Source organism: Toxorhynchites rutilus, chromosome 2, assembly GCF_029784135.1.
Source record: "Toxorhynchites rutilus septentrionalis strain SRP chromosome 2, ASM2978413v1, whole genome shotgun sequence".
In the NCBI taxonomy this organism is placed as follows: Eukaryota; Metazoa; Arthropoda; class Insecta; order Diptera; family Culicidae; genus Toxorhynchites; species Toxorhynchites rutilus.
In genome coordinates this window covers 303,614,670-303,640,424 of record NC_073745.1, presented here as the reverse complement: position 1 = coordinate 303,640,424, position 25,755 = coordinate 303,614,670, and the positions used below count along the sequence as shown (strand labels likewise).

Below are 25,755 nucleotides of genomic sequence, written 5' to 3'. Positions count from 1 at the left end.
CGCTCGGAATCGGTGCCAATGATTTTTTGTTTTCAATTTTTTTCTCTTCGAGAACTCTTCAGCAACAGTTGACATACAGAGAGACAACATCATATCCACACGGTGGGAAACAAAAGGAAAGAGCGTGCGCGCAAGTTCGTTATCATAAATAAACGATTTAAGTGTGTACATTTGAATAATTTATCAATAAATTTTGTGCCCGAAACTAGCCGGCTAGTTTCGAAGGGCAGACCGGAGAAACGGCGGAGACAACACCACGAAATAATTGTGTTTTATTGGAATGTTTATTTAATTTGATAACTGCAAGCGGCAAGTGAGAAATTGCGGTCGAGTTCCATGGGAACGGTCAACAACGGTATCACGGCAGTGGATTCAAATATTTGAACTGATGATACGTTATATTTTTTGCGCACTCTGAAAATCTGGTAGGTAAACAACAGTTCCATGCGACAGCGGGACGTTGTGTTCCGTAATCGGAATTCCATTGAATCGACGTAAAATGATATTGCCTCTGCTTTCCGAGGAACTGCAATGCCGCGAACGTCGTATCGACGAGTCATTGGAAACACTTGTTGGCATTCTTCGGGTGCGGGACACAAACTATTTTGCGAAACAAGCAGTCGTGATCGTCGTGAGCTTCTTGCGTTACGCTCTGTTTCGTCGGACGCCGCGTGGATGCCCCGTTTGTGACCTCTGGTAACCGCGGGCTTCGGGTTGGTTCAACAATGTAGAGTTTTTTATGGATGTGACCGAAGAGTGAACGCCATTGCTCGCTCCGTCAGCTCAAATGAAGTGACGATCCATCACCATCAGCAATTACCATCAGTCATATGGTGCAATCGAGGACTAGTTGATGAGCTCCCTTGTTGAATGGGAGGGATTTGGATCAATTGTTTAATGCCGATGTTGTTGCTGTTGCTGCTGCTGGTAGTGCATTGAACGTCTAGAATTGGCTTGTTTAGTGAGTGAAGCGGAAACAGATGTCAATCATAATTTCTGGGATTTTCAGCAGGTTGAGAAACTATTGCATGTTTCAGGATTGACGGCCCAAACTAGCTAATAGTTTGATGTTGCCACTTGTTTCCAATTTATACAGGGTACTTATTGTATCATTAATCTCAAGTTTTCCACATATCGGAAACCACTATGCGGAGCAGTTGGTATAATAAATTGACTGTTCAATGAAATTCAAACTACTGGAAACTAAACAAAAATAAACTGAGGCTGTCGAACCAATCAAGCATGAATAAATCTCAGATTTTCGGATTTTTCATCGAGTGGTTTGGAAAGGGCCTGGCCGGGTAAGGGAGTAAAAAGTGCCCCCAAACCAAATCACCAGCTGTATGGCAAATATTGTATAGGATATTAAATAAGAAATTTTGGCGGTTTATTTGAACCCCTATGTGGTTTGACGTAGGATCTATAGTGAAAAACGTACTTTTTCGTTTATTTCACGCCCTCCTCAAAATATTCGAGATAAAAATTTGAAAAAAAAACTGAATGTGCATCATACTACGGTGTATCAAAAAAAATTATCAAAAAAAATTTCATCAAAAATTTTAGTCCTAAAAAAAATATTGAAATTTTGAAATTGTTTTTTTTGGGATTTAGAGATTTAGTACTACTCTAATTCATATTTAAATGTGTTTTTACGGCTTTTCTACATATGTGTGATTTTTTTCAGATTTTTTTCAGTGTTGCGCGGTACCAAAAAACTTTTTTTTTATATAAAGGGTGTGTCTTATCAAATTGCATCACGGAAAAAACGCTGTAGAAATTTAATTTTTAGGTATTATATCTTCAGCTTTCGCTTATAATCAGATAAGAGTGTATAGATCACGTTGACCATGGTTCACTGTCAATTTTTCGTAAATTTGGAAAAATGTCGTCGAACGAAAAAGAGCGTCGTGAATTAATCCTGTGCACTCATTTCGAGAATCCGGAGTTGTCACATCGGGACATCGGTAAGATGCTGGGAATCGTCCAATCCACGGTCAGCAGAGTACTAAAACGATACTTCGAGAACCTAACCATCGACCGGAAGGTGAAGAACGGCAAAAATGGATGCTCCGTCAGTGAAAAAGATCACAAGCGCGTAGTTAAGCAGTTTAGACGTGATCCGAGAAGTTCGGTCCGGGGTGTCGCCAATAAGCTGAATTTGTCAAGTTCATTCGTCCAGCGGACCAAGCAGCGGGAGGGCCTGCGTACATACAAGGTTCAGAAGGCTCCTAACCGCGACGAAAGGCAAAACATGGTGGGGAAGACGCGAGCCCGGAAGCTGTACACCGAAATGCTGACGAAGCCGCATTGCCTGGTAATGGACGACGAAACCTACGTCAAAGCGGACTTTCGTCAGCTGCCGGGCCTGTTGTTCTTCTCCGCAGAGGACAAATTCAGCGTTCCGGAGGAGATTCGCAAGCAGAAACTATCCAAGTTTGCCAAAAAGTACATGGTGTGGCAAGCGATCTGCTCTTGCGGAAATGATGACCGGCACGGTAAACGGGCAGGTTTACCTTAAGGAGTGCCTACAGAAGCGCTTACTACCACTATTGAAGCAGCACGAGGGCCCGACCATCTTCTGGCTGAATCTCGCTTCGTGCCACTATTCAAAGGACGTGTTGGAGTGGTACGAAGCCAACGGGGTCACCTTCGTGCCAAAGGAAATGAACCCGCCCAACGCGCCGGAGCTTCGCCCAATAGAGAAATATTGGGCGATTATGAAGCAGGCCCTCCGGAAGAACCCAAAAGTTGTCAAATCGGAGGCGGACTTCAAGAGAAAATGGATTTCTGTTCAAAAAAAACTACAACCTGACGTTGTACAGAACCTTATGGACGGGGTAAAGAGGAAGGTGCGAGCATACGGGCTTGGGCTCGAAGTATGAATAAAAAGAAAATTCCAAAAGTTGTTTAATAGTTTTTATTTTACTTTCTAAAATTTTCAAAAGGATCGGTCTACTGGGCGAATTTCTACAGCGTTTTTTTCCGTGATGTAATTTGATGTGACACACCCTTTATTTCCAAATAATCTGGCTATGTAAGGGAGTAAAAAGTCTCCCAAACCAAATCACCAGCTGTATGGAAAATATGGTATAGGGTACTAAATAAAACATTTTGGCAATAGTACCATATATTTGAGTCCTTATATGGTACACCATATGATCTACGGTGAAAAAGGCTCCTTTTCGTTTTTTTCACGTCATTCTCAATAGCTTTGAGACAACAATATGAAAAAAAAACTGAAAGTACATCTTACTTAGGTGTATCGATCAATATTTTCAAACAATTTTTTCATCAGAAAATCTAACACTAAAAAAATTTTGAAATTAATTTTTATCTTTATTTTAAATAAAATTTTATTTTTTTTAAATTTTGACATTCAGTACTACTCTAGTTTGTATTCAAATTTCTTCCTACTTCTATTTTAGGTATATGAGATTTTTTTCCGAATGTTTAGAGTGTTTTTCGCAGTACAAAAAAAAGTATATATATATTCTCGAAATTTTGAAAAAAATATTATTCTGAGGCCCAATTTTATTCTAATTTATATTTAAATGCGTTCGTATGTGTGGTTTTTTCCACATGTAGCGTATTTTTTTCTTGAATTTTAAGAGGGTTGCGCGGAGCAAAAATCGGTATATTTAGAGCAATGCGCTGTACAACTTTTTTTCTCGTATCTTAAAATATATAAGATTATCTTTACATTGGATGTAGAAGGTTTACCAAATTCATCAGTATGATAGAGCTCTGCGAGAAAAAAATAAAGTCCTTGTGGAAAGATCATTCGGATTAATGAGAAGAACACTTAAAAAATCCGATTTGCTTTTTTTAATATTTTGATCTCACAATTGAAAACACGAATACAATAAAATAATCGATTTCAAAAAAATTTTAAAAAATACATACGATGAAGAAAATTATTTTTGTGCGCCGCAATGCTATTAAAAATTCAGGAAAAATTACGCCACATGTAGAAAAAAACACGTACGAACGCATTTAAATAAAAATTTTAGCAGATGTGGGTCTCAAAGTTATTTTTTTTTTTTCAAAATTTCTATAACATTTTTTTGTACTGTGTATTTATTTTTTTATTATTAGATGAAAAAATAGTTTAAAGATATTTATCAATCTAGAAAAGCCGTAGCAGCACATTTAAATATGAATTACAGTAGTATTGAATCTCTAAATCCCAAAATTTTTTTTTTCAAAACTTCAATACTTTTTTTAGTACTAAAATTTTTGATGAATTTTTTTTTGTATTTTTTCTTGATACACCGTAGTAAGATGCACATTCAGTATTTTTTTCAAATTTTAATCTCGGATCTTTTGAGGATGGCGTGAAATAAACGAAAAAGTACGTTTTTCACTATAGTACCTACGTCAAACCACATAGGGGTTAAATAAACCGCCAAAATTTCTTATTTAATATTCTTTACAATATTTGCCATACAGCTAGTGATTTGGTTTGGGGGCACTTTTTACTCCCTTACCCGGCCAGGCTCTTTATTTCTGTTTCTTGACAGACTCGTGCGCGTATCAGGTGAATAAGTATGACTTTATGAATTTCTTGACATAAAGATATTCACTTTATTTTTTTTTTTTTATTCAAAGTGTGCTCCATCGGAAACTAGAACCTAGAACCCATCTTTCAAGCAAACTACAAATTCTACACTGTCTGGTTGTCTTAAAACCAATCCGTTATCAAACCAATTTTTGATTTTTTTTTCCATCAGTTCGGAACCGCTTTTCAGGAAGAGCCGACCCCATGGACCAAAACAAATAAGAAATTATAGGGGGAAATTTAAGAATAAGGGGAAATTTCCAAGAAACATGACGAAGTACGATAGCACCATTCGCCTGCGCCGGTATCAGACGATAAGCGTCTCCAAATATGTGTTTGAATTTTATTCGGTGGCTTACCATATTTTTATCATCCAAATCAGAATCGTTGCTAACTTACATTGGAAAATATAAGACAAAATAAAAATTCCCGTTGGCGTTTTCGAGTACAAATTTCAACATTTTCAATTCAAAAAAATATCGGCTGTGTACACTTAATACTTGTACACAAGGGTGCCAATGAATGTATGGGAAAAATCACCCAAGGGGGTTCCACCCATCGGGGTTTTCAAAAAAAAATTTTTTTTGATGCCAAATGTCCTCAAATTACATAAAACTACTACTACTACAAGATCTACTGTCATCTCGAAATAAAAATTGTCAAAAATCGACACTCTGGGACGAAAAGTTTGGGTGCCAATTAAAAATACTTTTTTCGATTTTGCGAAAAGTTGATTTGCACTATAATATACCTTATGCCAAATATTAGCACATTCGGACTTCATTTACTTGTGTCACAGAGGTTAAAATTTGAGTTTTTTATGTTTTTTTAAAATCACCGGAAATCGGGGTCTTCAAAATTTTCTTTTTATGCCAAATGTCTTAAAATTGTCTGACGCTTCGAGATTTAAAGTTAACTTAATTTTTTTGTTGTCAAAAATCGACTTTTCAGACATAAAATCGACAAAAAAAAATCTGCGACACTAGTAAATGAAGTCCGAATGAGCTAATATTTTGCATTTTGTATATTATCGTGTATATTGAATCAACATTTTGCAGCAAGTTCCGAATGAGAAATCGAGATAATTATTTTTATTGGCCCCCAAAACCATACTTTTCGTCTCGTATTCCGAAAAAAAATCCCAGAGCGACGATTTTTGACAAAAAATTATAGGAGGTTGTGTCCAAGACACGACCACATCGTTGACGTAGAACTACCCTGCTATTTAGTTCAAGTCCTCCGCTTTGCGCTCTTCTCAACAGAAGCCCTTTCTATTTATCATCTCTATTACGGTTCCCGATCGGGTTTGAAATTAGCAAAACGATGCATTTTTTCAATTCGTTCGACTTCGAATTATTTCGAAATTTGTTTTTCATCATTGCAAGGATGCCAAATTTACAGATTTGTTCGCAATTTTATTGAAATTTAAGTCTATCATGTTGCAGACTCCAGGGATATGGTATATATTTTCATCAAGGCTTGGTTCAATTCCCTGCGCTAACAACCTCTTTTTTTAAACATAACTTTGCGATTCTCACGGTAACAAAGGTAACTGGCAGATATTTATACACATCAATATTTCATATTTTCGACAAAGATTTTCTGAAAAAATCATCTGGCATCTCTGGAGGAGGATGACATTTTCCAAATTTCTAAAGGGCGCTGTTTATATTTGGTGCGCTCTGTCTCATCTGTGTGTAAAAGATCAATTTAAAAACAATTTTCATGCTCAGGAGTATTTTATTTGTATATTTTTATATACTTTTTGGGTTGACCGACCGCTTGAGCTGCCCAAACTGGACTACCAAAAACGCAAGCTACGCATCTGAATCATATTTGCTCCCAGGGCGATTTCCGTATCTAATGTTCTACGGTCCTTTCGGGGCATGGTAAGAAAACTTGCATCAGGTGTCTGTTGCGGGAACTTTACGGACCGGACGTGGAGCGGCTTCGCAATGAAATAATGAACTTCACAACGCCCTCGAACCGGAAGGTATAAATCATGACCTTCAGCAGTAATTACCACATCGAGGTGAATCCATCGGACGCCGGGATATATGACAGGGTGGACGTGATGGATTTAATCATGAAAAAGGCTTAGACGGGTTATTCTCGCGGTCCATCTGAGAAGGATATTCCTAAATTTTTTAATGTAAGATTGTCATTTGTTTGTTTCTTTAATGTAACAGCACTACTTGCATTTCAGCACATCGGGGGGAAAAGAATTACCGCTAAGTTTGACCAATTTGCGATGCGTTATCCTCATGCTGGAAGCTTGCAAGGTACAACAGTATCCCTTCACGGTGAACCAAGAGGTACCGGAAATCGCATGAATACTTGTGATTACTCCGAGAAACCGTCAATAAGATTGTCCTCGAGCAAAGTCCACAGAAGCTGGAAGCGGTGAGCTCAATGAAAATGGATGATTTTTGAGCGATTTATTGAGATTGTAATTTTCTTTCGTTTTATTAAAAACTAATATTTTTTTTGTGTTCATCTCACGTTTACTAACTACACTTTAATGATTCAGGTTATACTTAACTCTAAACAAAGAAACCGCGCTTTGTCGGTTTCCATTCGCTATGAAACCGCTACAAGGCGAAAATTGCAGCCTTACGTTTCCAAGGTTTGCCTTCATCATTGGAAAATTTCGGAAAACTGTGCCACTCTTCAGGTGTATCAACCTGACCGCATTTGGCAAGTCTGGGAATGCCAGGGCCAACAATTCGAATGTAGCGTTGATCCGATTGATGTCGTGTAATTGGAAATGTTTTTTTTCGGGTGAGGGATATTTTTCCTTCACAACTTTGTCCACCTTGTAGATGCAAACCACATCCTGCCGGTTTCCTGAAAATATGTTCACAAAACGAGGCTTCTCCAAATGATAGACCGTCACATCCGTATCATTGCTGTGTGGTATTTAGAATCTGATGAGTTACACCCTGTGGTCGCTATCTGCTCTTAAAATCAATGAGAAAAATTGTAAATCGAAATCAATATTATTTTACATGGTTTTACCTTTAATTCAAATGTAGACGAATGCGCAATAAATAATTTCCTGCAGAAAATATAACTTTTAAAACAATGTGCCGTTTTTGTTTTTGTTTTGGTTTCAAAGTTGTCTGACTGCTGCAATGAAAGTTCGAATTCGAAATTCACCGCCCTTTAGGATTCGAGGTGAACGGGTAGAAAGCAAAATATTCTAACTCTATCGGATTGATCCATTCGCCGATCGGATTGAAATCCAATCCAAGATAGATTTGCTACTGTCAAGTGAAACCAAATCACACACAAAATTCCTGAACAATTATTTTCTGAATGAGCCGATGATAGCCTAGTTTTATGATTCCCCACACAATTGTGTCTTCTTCTTCTCTTCTTTGTTCACGGAGACTTTAAATCATTCCTCTTCTTTGATTGCCGATAAGTTGCTCGTTATTTACGGCATGGTTAGGGAAGCTCACAAATGACAAATGTATGGGAAAATTAAAATCCTTCTAGTTTCCATCAATTTAAACCATTTACTCACCAGGGGATTGTAATATATAGCATAAAAAACAAATCTTATTCCTATTCGTTTGGTATGTTAATCTTCAAAATTCTATCGTGGAAAAAATAGTTATTAACGTTAACTTTATTTCATAAAAACATGACATGTTTCCTGATTAGGCACCCTCAATGAAAGACGTTCTAGTTCTACGTCAAAAATTTTTTTTCGAGATGACAGTATATCTTGTTTCATGCAATTTTAAGACATTTGGCATCAACTTTTGACGTAGGATTACGTCTTTCGGGAACATATTGGGGTACAAATTGAAAATCGAGAATCGAGCACATCGCGAAAATTGTCCAATTTCAAACGCTTATTGCTCAGTCATTTCATGACGGATTGATGAAATTTTTGCGTCAATCGATTTCGGCACTCCATAACAATTTTTTATGTTGAATAAAATAATATATCATTAAACTAACTATCACACAATTGAAAAATCTCAACCCCTATCCTAACGGAAATACCCACTTCTGATTGGTCGAAATTGACGACACATGCGGCGGTTCCCTAACAGAGACATCAAAACCAAGCTGCCTAGGGAAAATCAGCATTGCAAATACATGAAAGCAGGGGGAGCTTTTGCTCCCGCCGAGTTGTGTTCCCAAACAGAGACATCAAAACCAAGCTGCCTGATGGAAATCGGCATTGCAAATACATGAAAGTCGGGGGCATTTTTATATTTCAAATAAGAAGAGTGATACGAATAATTCTAGCAAATAAAATTTAAATTTGGAACTTTAATGTTGGTTGCTTCGTGAAACACCATATCAATGTCCGATCGTGTATTGTGAAAAATTTAGCACAAGGGTAGGTGTAAAATTGTATACGATAGCCGTTGTGTTAACCCTTTCCCGTACAACATAGAGTCTCACTACATATAGTACATATAGTATTAGGTATTGTTAGTCGCATTGGGTTAAATAAAGAATCAGAAAGTAAAAATTATAAAAGAAAATTACCTTTCCCAGTTCAAATATATTTTCGCTATATTAAAGTAACATGTTTTTACTGATAAGAAAAATTGATAATTGTGTTCGGTATTAATAATTATCTTATATTACATTGGTGAATTTTTTTTCTTTATTTCATCAATACATATCACAAGAGGCATCTCGTCTAGGATCATAGAGGGCGGTTCTCATCATATCTCGTTCCACTTCGGCATCCTTTATCTGATACGCACCAACCAACGACTGTTTTTCATCCTTCTGTCATCATCACCCTTTAGACACTGGTGGAATGAACAAACAATACCCAACAACCAGACATAACGGCCCTTTTTAGGTCCACCTAATCATTATCAAAGAGTTTAACGATGTAATTATCCAAAATCAACAGATAACCTAACGGAATCCTACGTCAATTATGCGGTCGTGTCTCGGACACAACCCTCCTGTGACTTTTTTATTCTCGAAATCCCGAAATCCCGATTTCCCAAGGGGGAGAGATTTTTCGATTTTCAAAAAACTCAAACTTTGACCGCTTTGCGCCACTCTCTCTTAAGTCCGATTGAGCTGATTTTTTGCATAGGGTGTTTTTTCGTGGAGGTGAACATTTTACGTGGGGGAACTTTCTGAAATACGAAAGGACCATTTTCATTGGCACCCTATTGTACACCTTCTAAATACTTTTTGATAGCCATCTTTGCACTTCAGCTACAAATTGGCGACATTTTTTTAAGGGAAGAAGGGTATAATTCTGATGTTTTCATTTGCAAAAAAAAAGTCATAATTTACCCAAAACTGCTGGTTTTGAAGAATAAGAAGTGGCTTATTGGTTTAAGATTTTGAAAGTAACCACATTATTGGTTCAAGTAAAAAATGTGATTTCGGAAGTAAACTGTAGTCTAAAATAATTTTAGTTTTTGTGGTCATTTAAACAAATTTTAACGATTTTTTAACGAAATTAATAAAAACTATGTCAGCCAATGATACTAAAGTTAATATTATGCTTCATAAATTGCGCGGTATGATTTCCCGGCGATTTTTCCTATTTCTCATCTATTTTTGTCACCTATTTTTTTAAATTTTTTATGAGATCGAAAATTTTGTTGTAGCTATTTGTGGATTTTTTTTAAATTTTGTTTTTTCTGTAGTTTTCTGATTTAATTTTTTTTTTCAAATATATGTACTTTATTTCCAGTTAGTCGATTCATCGTCTCAAAAGGGGAAAAAAACCAATTTCAAGGTAATTTTTGTCGCCTTCTTGCTGATAGTGTACATGAGATATGACATCTTACAGGAGTGTTAATTGGAGTTTTCCCAGTGTCTACTACGAATTTGCGCGCAGCATCGCTTTACGTTGCATAACATTTCGCCTTGTTTCGTCTCGTGAGGGAGAGAGAGGGGGCGTTTCGAAAATCTTATGGCTAGCAAAAATAACTTGAATATATCTTAAATAGATTTTTTTTTGAAAAATATTCACAACACTTGAATGTAGAAAGCTCTAATCATTTGGTATTTGGGTGCACCGTTTATTTTACTGCAGCGTTCCTAGTGGTTGGTTCAGGTTTCTGGTTTCTGCCTGTCTGTCTTTCTGATTCTTATAGACTTGGAAATTACTGAACTGGACGTATAAATTAATACGTAGGGATTTTTGGGAGCGGGGAAGGTTCTCATGATACTACGAAACCCCTTCCCCCTCTCTAAGAACTCTAATAATTCAAGATTTAATCAAGTGAACAGAACCAAATTTGGCATGTGGAAGTTTAAGGAGGGGGCACACAATGTTTCACTGGTGTTTCGACACTACTCCCCCCTCTCTAAAGAGAGTGATAAATAACTCGAGAACTAATCAAGCAAATTGAACCAAATTTGGCATGTGGAGGTTTTATGGGAAATGTTTCTATGGTTCGATACTCCTCCCCCCTCTCTAAGGGGGTTGCCTTACAAATGAAACACATATGTCTGAATAACTCGAGAGCTAATTAAGCAAATGCAACTAAAATTCGCATGTGAGGGTTTTGGGGGACAGTAAATTGTGGTTCAACACTCCTCCTCCTCTCGAAGGGCGAAGGAGCTGCCACACAAAAGAAACTAATATCTGTATAACTCGAGAACTAATCAAACAAATGGAATGTGACGATTTTAGAGTACACGAAAGACAGTGGCGTCTCGTCCGCCTGTTCAAACTGTTCATAGGACAGGTATACAATTTCAGATTTTTTTTAATTATTATTTCACTTAACTATACCACACAATCCGCACGCAACACAACGCTACGAAATAAGCAGCAATGACTATCGGGTTCAAACCATTCATCTGAACCCACCGTCACTCAAACACTTTTCTGCATCTTCAAGTGCAATAGACCAAACGCAGTCAGCTATGTATGAAGCGATCACTACTACTATTTGAGGATCAAAGTTTTTTGCTGAACGAAGCCGATGGAAACGATAGAAAACACACACCATTGTTGATTGAACAGGTAGTTCACTTGGTCACGCGTCGCCTCTGAGGAAATGCTTCTATGATGGTTTAACACTCCTCCCGTCTCTGGAAGTGGAAGGGTAGTCCCATAAAAATATCATGGATCGAGTGATTCACTGTGCGCAAATCATTTCTATTTTGACGAATCACCTCACGTATAGCGTCAGAACGCTCGAAAAGCACTCCTTACAAAATTTGTTATGCACAATACAATTGTAATCCTTGGAATCTGTGAGAAAGACTGTCTTTTTAGATTGCGTGTGGTACTCATAAATCCACGTCATTGCGAGTAAATTTGTAGCTCCAATAGAAAGGTTTGAAGCACTACGAATACAACATCAACTGATAAACTCAAAAAGGAAAGGATCAGTTTAAAATTAGTGAGATACTAAAATAAGCAAGTCGAATATGAGATTTCTTGAGTACATGAGTGTTTTATGCGTTTTTTTTAGTTTTTCAAAGAACGCGTGAAATACGGCGAAAGAGTGTGTAACAAAACGGTGCCTACAATTAAAAGAATGTATGTCTACTTATAGCAATCCGAACGAACTTTCCGGGCAATCGAATACATTAAATGAAGACATCCACACTGATTATCGATGACGAAAAATTCCACGACAAGTCATTTGAAAAGCAACCGATATTGGCCGGAACCTCTTTGTTTTTCATAAAAAACTTGTACAAAGTGGCAACTCCGGAAAACCTACAATTTCCATAACAACGTGCATGCAATCATTAGTGATGGAGATAGTTTACGACCAGCATCCAAGCCAATCTTCACACGCATTTCGCCGCATATGGAACCCAAATCAAATCAACGAAAGGAATACAAATGGTAAACCGTTTTCGAAAAACAGGTCGAACTCGATTATGCACAGTTTTGAAATTTGCTTTTTATATTCCAAATAGTCATATTTGAAACACATAAAAAAATTCCAGGAAAAAATGTAACATTTCAACGTTAAGGTGAAAGTTAATTGGCTATTATAAGTAGAGTGGAGTAAAAACCGTGTTTTTGGCAGATTCTAGATAGGCGAATCACCAAAAACTGTTTAAAATGATATTGCAGCGGAATTCAAAAAAGATAGGAGTTGGATGTCGAAGAACAAATTGTAGAACGAGCTTAAATTGATAATAACATCTTAACACAACTTTCATTTTTTCGCTTCCAAAATGTTGCTTAAATCCACTAATTCAGATATTTCACAACTGTATCCTACATCAAACATTCTCATCGTTCAAATGGAAGCAACAGAATCGTCCTACGTAGCGTATTTTATGTAGTAGAGCCAGTTTAAGACAAACAGAGCCCGAAACAGAAAAAAGTTCGATAACTCTATCGTTGTTAAAATTCGATGATTTATATGCGATGAAGGATTTTCTCGCCGAATGTGATCCTCTCCTCTCCTCCTGAAAGACTCCGGATGTATGTATTTTGACGTAGGATTACGTCTTTCGGGAACATATTGGGATACAAACTGAGAATCGAAAATCGAGCACATCGTGAAAATTGTCCAATTTCAAACGCTTATTGCTCAGTCATTTTATGATGGATTAATGAAATTTTTGCGTCAATCGATTTCGGCACTCCATAACAATTTTTTATATTGAAGAAAATAATATATGTCATGAAACTAATTATCGAACAATTGAAAAATCTCAACCCCTATCCTAACGGAAATACCCACTTCAGATTGGTCGAAGTTGACGACACATGCGGTGGGTCCCTAACAGAGACATCAAAACCAAGCTGCCTGGGGGAAATCGATATTGCAAATACATAAAAGTAGGGGGAGCTTTTACTCCCACCTATAGAGGCGAATGAACTGCAAAGTTGAAAGCCTCTCAAAAACAAAGAATGGAATACTCCCACCGAAATGTGTTCAAATCAAATCAAATATATGCAAGTCAGGGGTATTTTTATATTGCAAGTAAAATGAGTGTTACGATTTATTCTAGCAAGTAAAATTTAAATTTGGAACTTCAATGTTGGTTGCTTCGTGAAATCTCATATCAATGATCGATCGATTGTGTTCTTAGCACAAGTGTAAGTGTAAAATTGTATATGGTAGCAGTTGTGTTAAAAATTATTAGATGTTTGAAACGATTTATTTCAATTTTCATAAAATAAAACCAAGGTGTGTTTTACCGTACCGAGAACAGGTCATTTGGTTTAAGCTGTCAGTTTTGTTGTTTTCATTTTCACCCAAGGAAAATTTATACGGCGAGAAAGTATCAGAAAGTAAAAATTAAAAATGAAAATTACCTTTTCCATTTCAAATATGTTTTTTCCTACATTAAAGTAACATGTTTTTACCGATGAAAAAAAATGATAATAGTGTTCGGTATTGGTAATTATCTTATATTACATTGGTGAGTTTTTTTTCTTTATTTCATCCATACTAACACAGGAGGCATCTCGTCTAGGATCACAGAAGGCGGTTTCCATCATATATATATATATATATATATATATATATATATATATATATATATATATATATATATATATTTATATATATATATATTTATATATATATATATATATATATATATATATATATATATATATATATATATATATGTATATATATATATATATCTCGTTCAACTTCGGTATCTTTTATCTGATACGCACCACTCAACGACTGTTTACCATCCCTCTGTCATCATCAATCGGTATACACTGGTGGAGTGAACAAACAATACCCAACAACCAAACAAAACGGCCGTTTTCAGGGCCTCCAAATCATTATAAAACAGTTAAACGATGTAATTCATCAAACATATCCAAAATCAACAGATAGCCTAACGGAATCCTACGTCAACTATGCGGTCGTGTCTCGGACACAACCCTCATATGACTTTTTTTTTAATGTGAGAAAGGTGTTTTCTGACTTTATATGAATCAAAAATATAATTCTTCATATATATTCAAAAAAAACAGTAAAACATATGCATAGAAAACAATAAAAATAAATGAGTGGGTTATATCTATGATATAACCGCAAGGTTCACGTGGAACTACCTTAGCTTAGCAATCATTCGTTTGTATTGATTAAATTCTTGATTGAATGAAACAGTTTCCAAATTCAATTGAGTTCAATATATTTGCTCTGTGAGTGAAAAAAATGAACAAATGCCGTGTAAAGTGAATTCATTTATTGTGATTGATTGTTCTTCGTTACAAGTAAATTTAATGACGGACCTTTTACGTTTGGTGTGATGACTAAAACAAAATATATGTACGGAAGAATTATCAAACGTTTGATGAACCAGCCTAAGGCTGAAAATCTTTCCAATAAAGACAAAACAAAATTATCAAACGATTATTTTATTTTACATTTCCCTCTGAAGTTTACATCCCAAAAGTGTACATACTTCTCGAATCTCGAATTTGCTTGAAACTGGGAAGTTCATTCGCTTCTAGTGGCTGCACGATTTTCCCAGGTTCCTAAGTTTAGAAGATCATGTTAGGACAGACATATTCCACTCTGCACAAAGGCAAGCGAGGACAAAAGTACTCGCAGTTTGCATTTATTTGCAGAGCCGATTTCCCCAGAAACCTCGGTTTTGAAGTCTGTGTTAGGGAAACACATTTCAATCGGAACAAAAATACCCCCGATTTGTATGAATTCGCAATGCCGATTTCCCCACGCTTCATGGATTTGAAGTCTGTGTTAGGGAAACACATTCCAGTCGGAACAAAAATACCCCCGACTTGCATGAATTTGAAATACCGATTTCTCCAGGCACCTTGGTTTAGAAATCTCTATTAGGGAACACATTTCGGTGGGAACAAAAGCTCCCCCTACTTTCGTGTGTTCTTTTTCTTCTTTTTGGCTTTAAGAGGGTTTAAACTTTTCAGTTCACTCGCCTCTAGGCTCTTTCGTGTGTTTGCAATGCCGATTTCGCTGCTTGGTTTTAAAGTCTGTGTTAGGGAACATTTTTCAATGAGAACAAAAGTCCCCCTACTTTCATATATTTGCAATGCCGATTTCCCCAAGGCTGCTTGGTTTTGATGGCTGTGTTAGGGAAACCGTAAATCGGGCCAATCAAAACGATGCAGTTAGGGCGTTTAGATAACGCCTAATATTTTACAGTTATTCAATTGTTTATCTAATGAAAAACAACATTTTGTTAGTTGCGATAGATGCGTAGAAATATTCCCTATCAAGTGATGCAAACATTTCTCCTATCCAGTACGAAATGTTCGAGCTATAAGCATTCGAAATCTTTCATTTTATCCTGCATGTTCTGTGTTTAGGTTTTCATTTTACCCTCCATATATTCCGGTTAAACGTAGTCCCACGTCAAAATATATAATTTTCCGATTAGATTATTTTCAGTGAAAACAATTTGGAGACTGCATATGATCGAGTCCACTCTGTAACAAAGTTATCATTTAAAAACGTTGACTTTTAAGATTTTTCACAGTGTATTTTAGGATTAGTTTTTTTTCTGCACGAGAAAATTGCCAATGGCTTCTTGTTCATTATTACTTCATGTGACTTTTTGAAAAGACTGGTTAATGTTGATTTTTTCTTTATAAAAATCATGACTTGAAACTTCGTGTCTGATTGAAAAGAAATCATCAACAAATAGCAAAAGAGGAATCACCACCAGATGTATAAGGTTGAAACAAATTGGAAATTCTGACTCTCTCAGACTTTTTGGATTACTGATTACTTCACGAGCTACAGAAAACAAACCGTTTGTCTGCGTCAATTCATATTTCATGTCTACTGTAGGAAAAGTTGCGTCAACGTTGCTAAATCAGTGGCCCTTCTACCTTGCTCTCGTATGTCAACGTTAATTGCCGAGCAAATCGGTCAAACAATATTTTTTTCCCACAAAAAAATCAAAGCCTAGCACAACTGGTGAAAGCATTTTTTAAAAGCCTTATGTTTCCACAAAACTGCCGCTACCCGCAATAATTATGCTCATCGATCTGTGCCTCGTCAAAGAGAGCAAAAAGGAACTTGTTTCCGAAGGTATGCTGTCGCATCGGTTCTAATTGGTGGACTGTTGTATTGTTATTATTGGTGCTCGAGGCGAAATTTATATCGGTCAAAATAAATTTATCGCCCCCGGCGCACGGAAATCTTTCACTCTATTTCCTACGGGACTTTGGTAAGATTTCCGGCTTTGAATGTTTGTTCACATTTGGAACTGGAGTCGGTGACAGGTTTGGAAGTGCCGCAAGCCAACGAAGGGATTTTAAGCTTTCACTCAAGGTATTGTATTATGTGAAAATCAAAGTGTGACCATAAGATCCGAACCCGGGGCGGACAGATCAAGTGCATTGATCTTGGACTTCACGTAACCACCATTTGAGCTCGATGTTCTCTCCAATAACCCAATACCGCGATCAACTTTTCGAAGGCATTCTGGTGCATCTAAAAAACCGCAAAAATCGTCGTCCACCGCAAATCGGGGCCCCAAGTATTCGTTGGCTAGCTGGCTACCGACCAAAGTCGTATTAATATATTCAAGCGGAGTAGATACTCCGCATCCAGCGTGGCGAGCAGAAAATCGCAAAACACCGTCGGCAGTTATTGTTGTGTTATTTTTTTCTTCTGTGTTATGGTTTCGGTTTTCCATTTTCAGCGGAAAAGAGAAATAAAGTGGAATGAATAAGTGCGCGGTCAACTGCCTCGCGTGATCGGGGATTGTTAGTTCCAGCGATGCAACGAGCGGAATGAAAGGGGAAGGGACGATTGGGGCAGAACTTTTACAATTTTTTCAGCTGACACTGGCCGCTCTGATTTGAAACTCAAACCTACCTGAACACTGTTGCCACCACTGCTGTAGCCGTAGACATTCTGGTACAGAACCAGTGTCATGTAAATCACGAAGGTACCGACCGCCATTGCCTGCAGAGTCCTTTTATATCGATGGGTCAGCGAGAAGACCTGGCTCATCTTCTTCCTAAGACACCTCATAGAAGCTGCTTCGTGCTGCCCGTCCTCCACAGGGACAGTAGCATTTTGGCGTGCAGCAGCGAGGAGCGGGGCGATTGTGGCAGCCAGAGTGGTACTTCCAGCCGAGGTCCTTGGAGATTTCACACAAGTTAATCCAAATTTGATGACCTTGGTGTTTGGGAATGCTTCCCCACAATCACACTCTTCAAAAACACACAGGTTTCTTTAACCAGATTCAATAATATATCATCATTGATAAACACTAATCACTAATCACATACACACAGAGACGCAGCTTCATTCAATTGGGATAAATCCTTCTCCCGTGTGATAACATCAAACGCATCTTCGAGCTCGGATTTGTTTGTTGTTTTGCTTCACCACCAAGCGCTTAAAACGCACCGCATCAGGCGTTAGCTGCGCGAATGTAAACAAACCAAACCCCGTAAACACACCATCAGAATATCGTGCACTGATACTTCCGCGCCGAATCTACGCGGAAAACGTTCACACCTTAACACCGAACACACAATATCAGATCAGATCGCCAGACCGCCGCAGGTGCTTATCAACAAACGAACGCGCGCCTTTGCACCGGTTGATACACTTTAGAGCGGAAAACCGTTCAATCGAGCGAACCCACCGGAGGAGTGTCCCGAGCGATCGATCTCACAAACAAACCTCCTCACGCAAACAACGTCCAACCGAGACTGACGAAGCGCGAGCCGAAAGACCACCGCGCGAGCGAATCGCATTCTTAGCTTAGTTCGGGAGAAAAACAAGCCGAAAGTGACTGCGCGATCATCCACTCACGCAATACACGCGCCCTCTTCGCGGGTCTCAACGACGGACTCAGGACTCGTTATTATCAGCGATTCTGTGTAAACCAGAGACCGGTGAGAGTGACTCGGGAGCGGAATTGAATACCAACCTTGCGGCGCTGTTTACCATGGTTCTGTTTTCTGCTCTCTCTCTCTCTCTCTCTCTCTCTCTCTCTCTCCTTCCACGATCTCCTTTGTCGATCGATTGTGCCGTTCTCTCGGCGCTCGTTTGCTCTCTTTCTCTTTGTCGTCCCGTACTCTCTGTTCGGCTGTTATCTTTCAAGGTATGGTTGACACTGTGTTCGCATGGCTTGCGACGGAAATAAAACTGGTAACCCGAGCGCGGGGCTATGGTGCTTATATTTAATTTATGCTGTCTTTTGGCGCATTCCGAGACGCAAGTGGTTCAGCGGCTCGATACTCTATATGTGGACAGAAAAGCCCAGAGAGCGGAGTGTATGGTTTGTCCACTTTATGTCGTTTTTCGTTGTTTACTAGTTTTCAATGGTTCGGTTATCAATGCGTTGGGGCATTGTGCTGATGGTTGTAATATGGATTAATTTTGATTATGTTCATATGTTAATGTAACATGCCAGAACAGGGAAAAAACACAAAATAAATATCTAGTTTGAAAATTTCAACAAATAACAAATTCACTACATCTAAAATATTTAAACGGGTAGTGGCTCCTTAATAATCACATATTCCACATTTTTCCAAATTTTGAGTACATATTGCCATGCCAAATAACGGATCGAAAAACTTCAAAGGGTTCCTATTTTTAGGAAGCATTGCAAACGCATTTGCTCAACCTATTAACGACAAAGGTATAAAAAACCAAAATAATTCTTTAACATTGGGGTTACTTTAGCACTAATAGAAACCCCAATGTTCAAGAATTATTCTTCTTGATTTTTTATTTTCGGGAAATGGCTGTTTAGAACATTTGCCAAACCTGCACTTTTTGACGTAGGACTACGTCTTACATTAAGGGTGCCAAATCAGAAAACAGGTCACGTTTTTACGGAATAAAGTTAACATTAATAACTATTTTTGTTGCGAACGGATTTTAACGATTTGCATACCAATCAAATCAGAAATTTTCTAAGATTTGTTTGATATGCTATACATTACAATCCCATAGTCTGTGTATGGTTTAAATTGATGCAAATTGGAAGCATTCCCATTTCCCCATACATTTGTTCTGTCCATGTGTGTGCTTTCCCGAACAGAGCTATGAATAACGGGCAACTTATACAGCCGCTAGAATAGAAACAACGAAGGGGGATAGCGAAAAGAGAATATTTGCGAAGTAAACTCCACCCATAGTATGTAAGCTTTCGCTAGCGTATAAGTATTGGATCTCATCTGAGGAAAATTCTCAGAATCTGTTGCTGCTCGTTTTGTGGTTTATGTTTCCCCTCGAGTCGCGAACGCTAGTGAATATTTTACTTGAAGTGCAACTGGCATTGCTATTAACACAGCATGATTATACGATTATAGCCATCACACTTATAACTTGTTCATTTCCTGTACATGTAAAAAGTACACCTTCGATGCTTTTAGTTGCCATTCGTATTTCGTATTTCGTGCGCATCGGCTCTGTTCTGATGCAACAAGCTCCTAGCTTTGTTGACGGTTTTGACCGACAGTCGAGAAACGATTTTTTATAAACGGTCAACCTCATGATGTTTCATTTTTATCGCTGCAACTATGTGCATCGGTTAGACGCGTGTTTGATGCTTGTTGAATGGCGATGTACGGAAGATGCCTCACGTTAAATACTCAGTGCAATGCGTGCATTGATATAAAGAAACAAATCTCGACATATAACCAATTAGTGTATTGTTCTCGCAAAAGCAAGAATCGTTGCTCCTCGAAATGATTCTACAAAAACACGCAAGCCATTAAACCTTTTCAGGGTCCCCGAAACTTTTTACTAAAGATTTATTTATGAAATTTCGACGTATTCACAAATAATATCCGAAATGATAAATCATCAAATTTCGTAGTCCTACGTCCTAAGCGATCGTGTCCCGGATACAACCCCTCGATTTTTTTTGGAAATATAAAAACACTGCGAACAAAAAGTCACTTCAATAAGTAAACATACGGCATTCATAAAAGCATTAATTCTATTGGACCGCCCGAAAAGTAACTGCAGATTTTGACGTAGCTCTACGTCTTTGATTTCTATATAGGGGGGTCACTCTACGAAAAATGTAACGTTTATTAAGAGTTTTCTAATGCATATTACGCAGAATCGATATATGATATAATATACACCATCAGACGGCAAATTTATAAAACAAGTGAGTAATTTAACAAATAAAAGAGGTATGTTTTGATGTGAAGGTAACTTTCAACTTCTTTCCCATGAATGTTGTATGCAACACAAAATTGTTTGCCATAATTCGTTCTATCAAACAAATTCAGTAATCAGATGCAAGATTTCATCAAAGCAACAAGGAAAGTGTCACCCATATAGTGATCGTTCGTCAATTGGGCCGGGAAATCAATACAATTATCGAATTTTACTCGCTAACTGGACTGCAAAACAGCAAAAGGAATACTTCAAATTGAAGATGACATCTATTATTGAAACATATCTGCTTTGCAACACAGTTAACGTATGTTATAGATAAGTCCAGTTGAAGATAGTTTAATTAGTAATGACTTCTGTATATGACGGGGTGACGAACATCTTAAGTGAGTGCCTTCCGGGCTGCGGCAACATGGGCTATTGTACAGCGAAAATGATATCAATACAAGGAAGATGACAGCGATTATCATGCGAGGACTTATAGAGATCGACATTACATCGCATCACAAAAATGAAATATTAAATATCTTCATGAATAATATTCATAATTCTCAATGACTCAATTCCTTCTATGACATATTGAGCAGTAGAACCAATACGACATGATTGGGATAGTCTACAAACTAACATTATTTCACAGAGAAAGCTACTGCTCCCGATGTCTTAGATTAAGGCTAATAATAAGAATAAGACAATGAAAAGAAATCACAATAACATAGTTATCCATTAAAAATGGAGCTACTTCATGATTTCGTGTGTATTTTACCTCAAAATATCACGAAATCGGAAGTATTTTCAACTTGTTTTTTGTTTCTTCCCTATAAATTTTACATTCAATGTAATCAATGACGATATACGAAGTTGATAGTTCCGAAGATGAGGAAATCGACGAAAAACAGGATTTTCGTCCTAAAGAATACCCTGAAGGCTCCAAAGGCCCATTCATTGTGTACTTTAGACGAAAATCCAAACCTCTCAATGTCATTCGCATCTCGAAGGAACTAACTCAACATTTTTCTGACGTTACCGAAATTACACGGATGGGGCCAGACAAACTACGAGTTGTCGTCCCAAGCAGGACCCAAGCGAACAAAATAACGCGCTGCGACTTCTTTGCGATTGAGTATCGTGTATACGTACCCTGTTGCAACGTCGAAATAGACGGCGTAATAACCGAAAAGGGTTTGACCCGAAAAGAGATAATCGATGGTGTCGGTCGCTTCAAGAACTCCACACTAAAAACAGGAAGTGGGTTATATCTATGGTATAACCGCAAGGGTGACGTAGGACTATCGTTGATTTAGAGATCATTTGTATGAAGTTGAATCTGAATTCATTCTGAATGAATGAATATTTGGAGAACTTCGAAAACGAGAGCATTACCTTGGAGGCACAAGGTTTTATGCATCCAATATTGGATACGGAAATATCCTACTGATGGGGAAGAATAATCTTCAGAAGCTATCCTGTTGATTGCGATTGATTGAAAAATCACAAAACCTAATGTATTTGGTCACAGTGTTACATGGATAGAAAACATTCAATTAAACTCTTGCACATGAATATATTTTGAAAATTCCCAAAGGAACTGGCAGATTATTTTCCAGCAATGATTAGATCTTTCCGGAACTTTCTCGATGCTGAATGGCATCCTAACGGAAAGAGTTCTGCGCGTATATGTGTCGATCCTTCGCCGTCCACCTCCTCCAGCACGTTAGGCAACGATGTTGTCTTGTCGATGTCCTCACGAAAAATGAATGTGTCTCACCACCAGAATATCGCTTAAGTATGCTTTTTGTGTGTGATTGAATCGAGAGAAGGTGTGGTTTACGATGGCAATTTGGAAGGCAAACTAGAGGGGAATGAACTCTCTGAGCTCGGAACTTTCGGCGACTGAGCAATAATCGATTGCGGGCGCATACAATATTGGATACGGAAATATCCTACTGATGGGGAAGAATAATCTTCTGAAGCTATCCTGTTAATTGCGATTGATTGAAAAACCACAAAACCAAATGTATTTGATCACAGTGTTACATGGAAAGAAAACATTCAAATAAACTCTTTAACATGAATATATTTTGAAAATTCCCATAGGAACTGGCAGATTATTTTCAGTAACGATTAGATATTTCCACATTTTCCTCGATACTGGAAGCCCACCAGTGGTTAATGCCAACTCGATAACCACCTGTTAATAGCCGCGCGTGTATGTGTGTGTAGCGATGTCTTCCCAGGGAACCGTTTGTGGCATCACTCTCCTCCTGATAGATTCCCTTCTGGCCTAGGGTGCACAAACAGGCTTTTGGTGACACCGTTCATCCGCGCTTTCATGATAAATAAAGAGCTTCACCGCAACAGCGACAACACGCTCCAATCGCTGTTCAATTAGAACTGAGTGGATTTCCGAGCGCCGCTCGCTTATATACCGATTGGTGATTTCAATAGCCTGTTTTGAAAGCAATTTTAAGACTATTGAAACAAGTTATTGGATCAAAAAGTAACAAGTATATAACGCGTAGACATTTTATCTTTCGAATTAAGTGTTTATCATACCATTTCGTTCAGTTGTTTAGGAGCTATTAACGTTCAAAATCTCGGTCTCCGGCGTAACGCTTTCGTTTTCGAAACATTGATTTTACACCCCGGTATAGAAATGAAAGACGTAGTCCTACGTCAAAACTGTGAAGATTCTTGCATGCGATCGACTGAAATCTGTGTCACATAAAAATGACAAAAGAATTCTCAATCGGACAAACTCTTTTCGTGTGACTTTTGAGGGTTCCGCCATTCCAAATTACGTTGTAATAGGGGCACTTCGTTTACCTGTTCGGTTGTTTGTACCCCGGGTAATGAAATGCAACAAATGTATGCAACTCGGTCACACGGCCGCCTATTGTTGCAATAAAAAACGTGGTGCAGATTGTGGAGAGAGCCATGATGAGAATCCTTGCGCGAAAGAGCACAAGTGTCTTCATTGCGGCGGGACTCCTCATGATCTTATTCAATGCCCGGTGTACAAACAACGAGGGGAAAAACTCAAGCGTTCCTTAAAGGAACGTTCCAAGCGGACTTTTGCAGAAATGCTTAAGAGTTCCGTGCCAACGACACAGGACAATCCATACTCCATTCTGCAGAACGACGAGCCTGTTGCTGACGCTCCCAATGCCGGATGTTCCGGTACATCGCAGGGTGCCATCAGGAAAAGAAAAATTACTTCTTTTCCATCACTCCCCAGAAAGAATACCGAAACTTCCCAAGTTGGAATGAAGCCTCGAACTGAACGTGCTGAGAATAGGCCGAAGCAAGTACCTCCCGGTTTACGTGGTCATGCTACCAACCAGGGGTCCTCAGCACTTCCCGGAACAACAACGAACACGTCTGTTCCATTTTCGCGGTCGAAGCAACAGCCACTACCTGGCCTGCTTGCGCTTTCAGACCTTGTGGATAACATTTTATAAATAATATAAATGATCCTCTTAAAAGCATAGTATTATGTTTGCTTCCGGTTGTGAGAACATTTTTAAAAGAAAAATGTGGCTTTTCAGCAGCGTTCATTTCCCTCGATGCCTAATTCAGCGCAAGAGGTCAAGGATTTGACCACTGTCATACAGTGGAATTGCAGAAGCATCATCCCTAAACTAGACCAATTTAAATTTTTAGTTCACAGTTCTAACTGTGATGTATTTTCTCTCTGTGAAACATGGCTTTGTTCAGCCGACGAGCTGAATTTTCACGATTTCAACATTATTCGCCTAGATCGTAACGACTCGTTTGGTGGCGTACTATTGGGGATCAAAAAACGTCACTCCTTCTATAGAGTCACTATCCCATCGATTACAGGCATTGAAGTTGTCGCTTGCCAGATACAAATCAATGGCAAAGAACTCTGCATTGCTTCGATATATATTCCTCCCAGGACTACGGTAGGCCGCCATCAATTCTTTGATATTATCGAGGCATTGCCGGAACCGCGGTTAATCTTAGGTGACTTCAACTCCCATGGAACAGCATGGGGGTCACTCTACGATGACAACCGAGCCACGTTGATTTATGATCTGTGCGACAACTTCAACATGACAGTTTTAAATACTGGGGAAGCAACTAGGATAGACAACCCTCCTGCACGGGCAAGCATGCTAGACATATCTCTCTGCTCTTCTTCATTATCCCTGGATTGCACATGGAAGGTAATCCAAGATCCCCACGGTAGTGATCACCTACCAATAATTTTATCGATCGTCAATGAATCAAAATCTAGTGAGTCAGTCGATATTGCGTATGACCTCACGAAGAATATTGACTGGAGAAAATTTGCAGAATTAATATCTGAAGCATTCATTTCGATGCATGAACTTACTCCCCTTGAAGAGTATAATTTTATATCAGGTTTGATTTACGATAGCGCACTTCAAGCTCAAAAGAAACGTGTACCGGCTACCACTTTCCGACGTCGTCCTCCATCACTTTGGTGGGACAGGGAGTGTTCAAAGGTCTACCTTGAAAAATCATCCGCTTTCAAAAAATTCAGGAAAACTGGATTAGTGGAATGGTTTCGAAAGTACCAAGCTCTAGAAGCCAAACTAAAAGGTCTGATTAAAGCAAAAAAGCGTGGATATTGGCGGAAATTCGTCAATGGTTTGTCAAGGGAGACCGCTATGAGTACTCTTTGGAATACGGCTAGGAGAATGCGTGGCTGGAACCAATGAAAGTGAGGAATACTCTGACCGTTGGATTTTCAAATTTGCAAGGAAGGTTTGTCCCGATTCTGTTCCTGCACAAAGCGTCGTACGCGATACTCCGCTCCAATGCGATTATGAGAATTTTTCGATGGTAGAATTCTCAATTGCCCTCCTCTCATGTAACAATTCAGCTCCGGGGTCGGACAAGATTAAATTCAACTTGTTGAAGAATCTTCCCGACTTGGCAAAACAGCGTTTGCTGAACTTGTTCAACAAGTTTCTGGAGCTGAATATAGTCCCGCATGACTGGAGACAAGTGAGAGTGATAGCCATACGAAAACCCAACAAGCCGGCTTGCGATCACAATTCGTATAGGCCGATCGCAATGTTATCCTGTATTCGTAAATTGTTAGAGAAAATGATTCTCCTTCGTTTGGACAAGTGGGTTGAAACGAACAATTTGCTG

General features: G+C 38.3%; 1 protein-coding gene across 1 annotated transcript in view; it reads right to left on the bottom strand.

The window, feature by feature from the left end:
- LOC129764933 (fringe glycosyltransferase) overlaps positions 1–18,209 on the bottom strand; it is a 320,450-nt gene extending 302,241 nt beyond the window's left edge. Inside the window, exon 1 of the mRNA XM_055764584.1 lies at positions 17,326–18,209. Coding sequence (XP_055620559.1) covers positions 17,326–17,484 — 159 coding nt within the window. The 5' untranslated portion in view covers positions 17,485–18,209. The remainder of the gene's footprint in view (positions 1–17,325) is intronic.
- Positions 18,210–25,755: the final 7,546 nt, after the last annotated feature.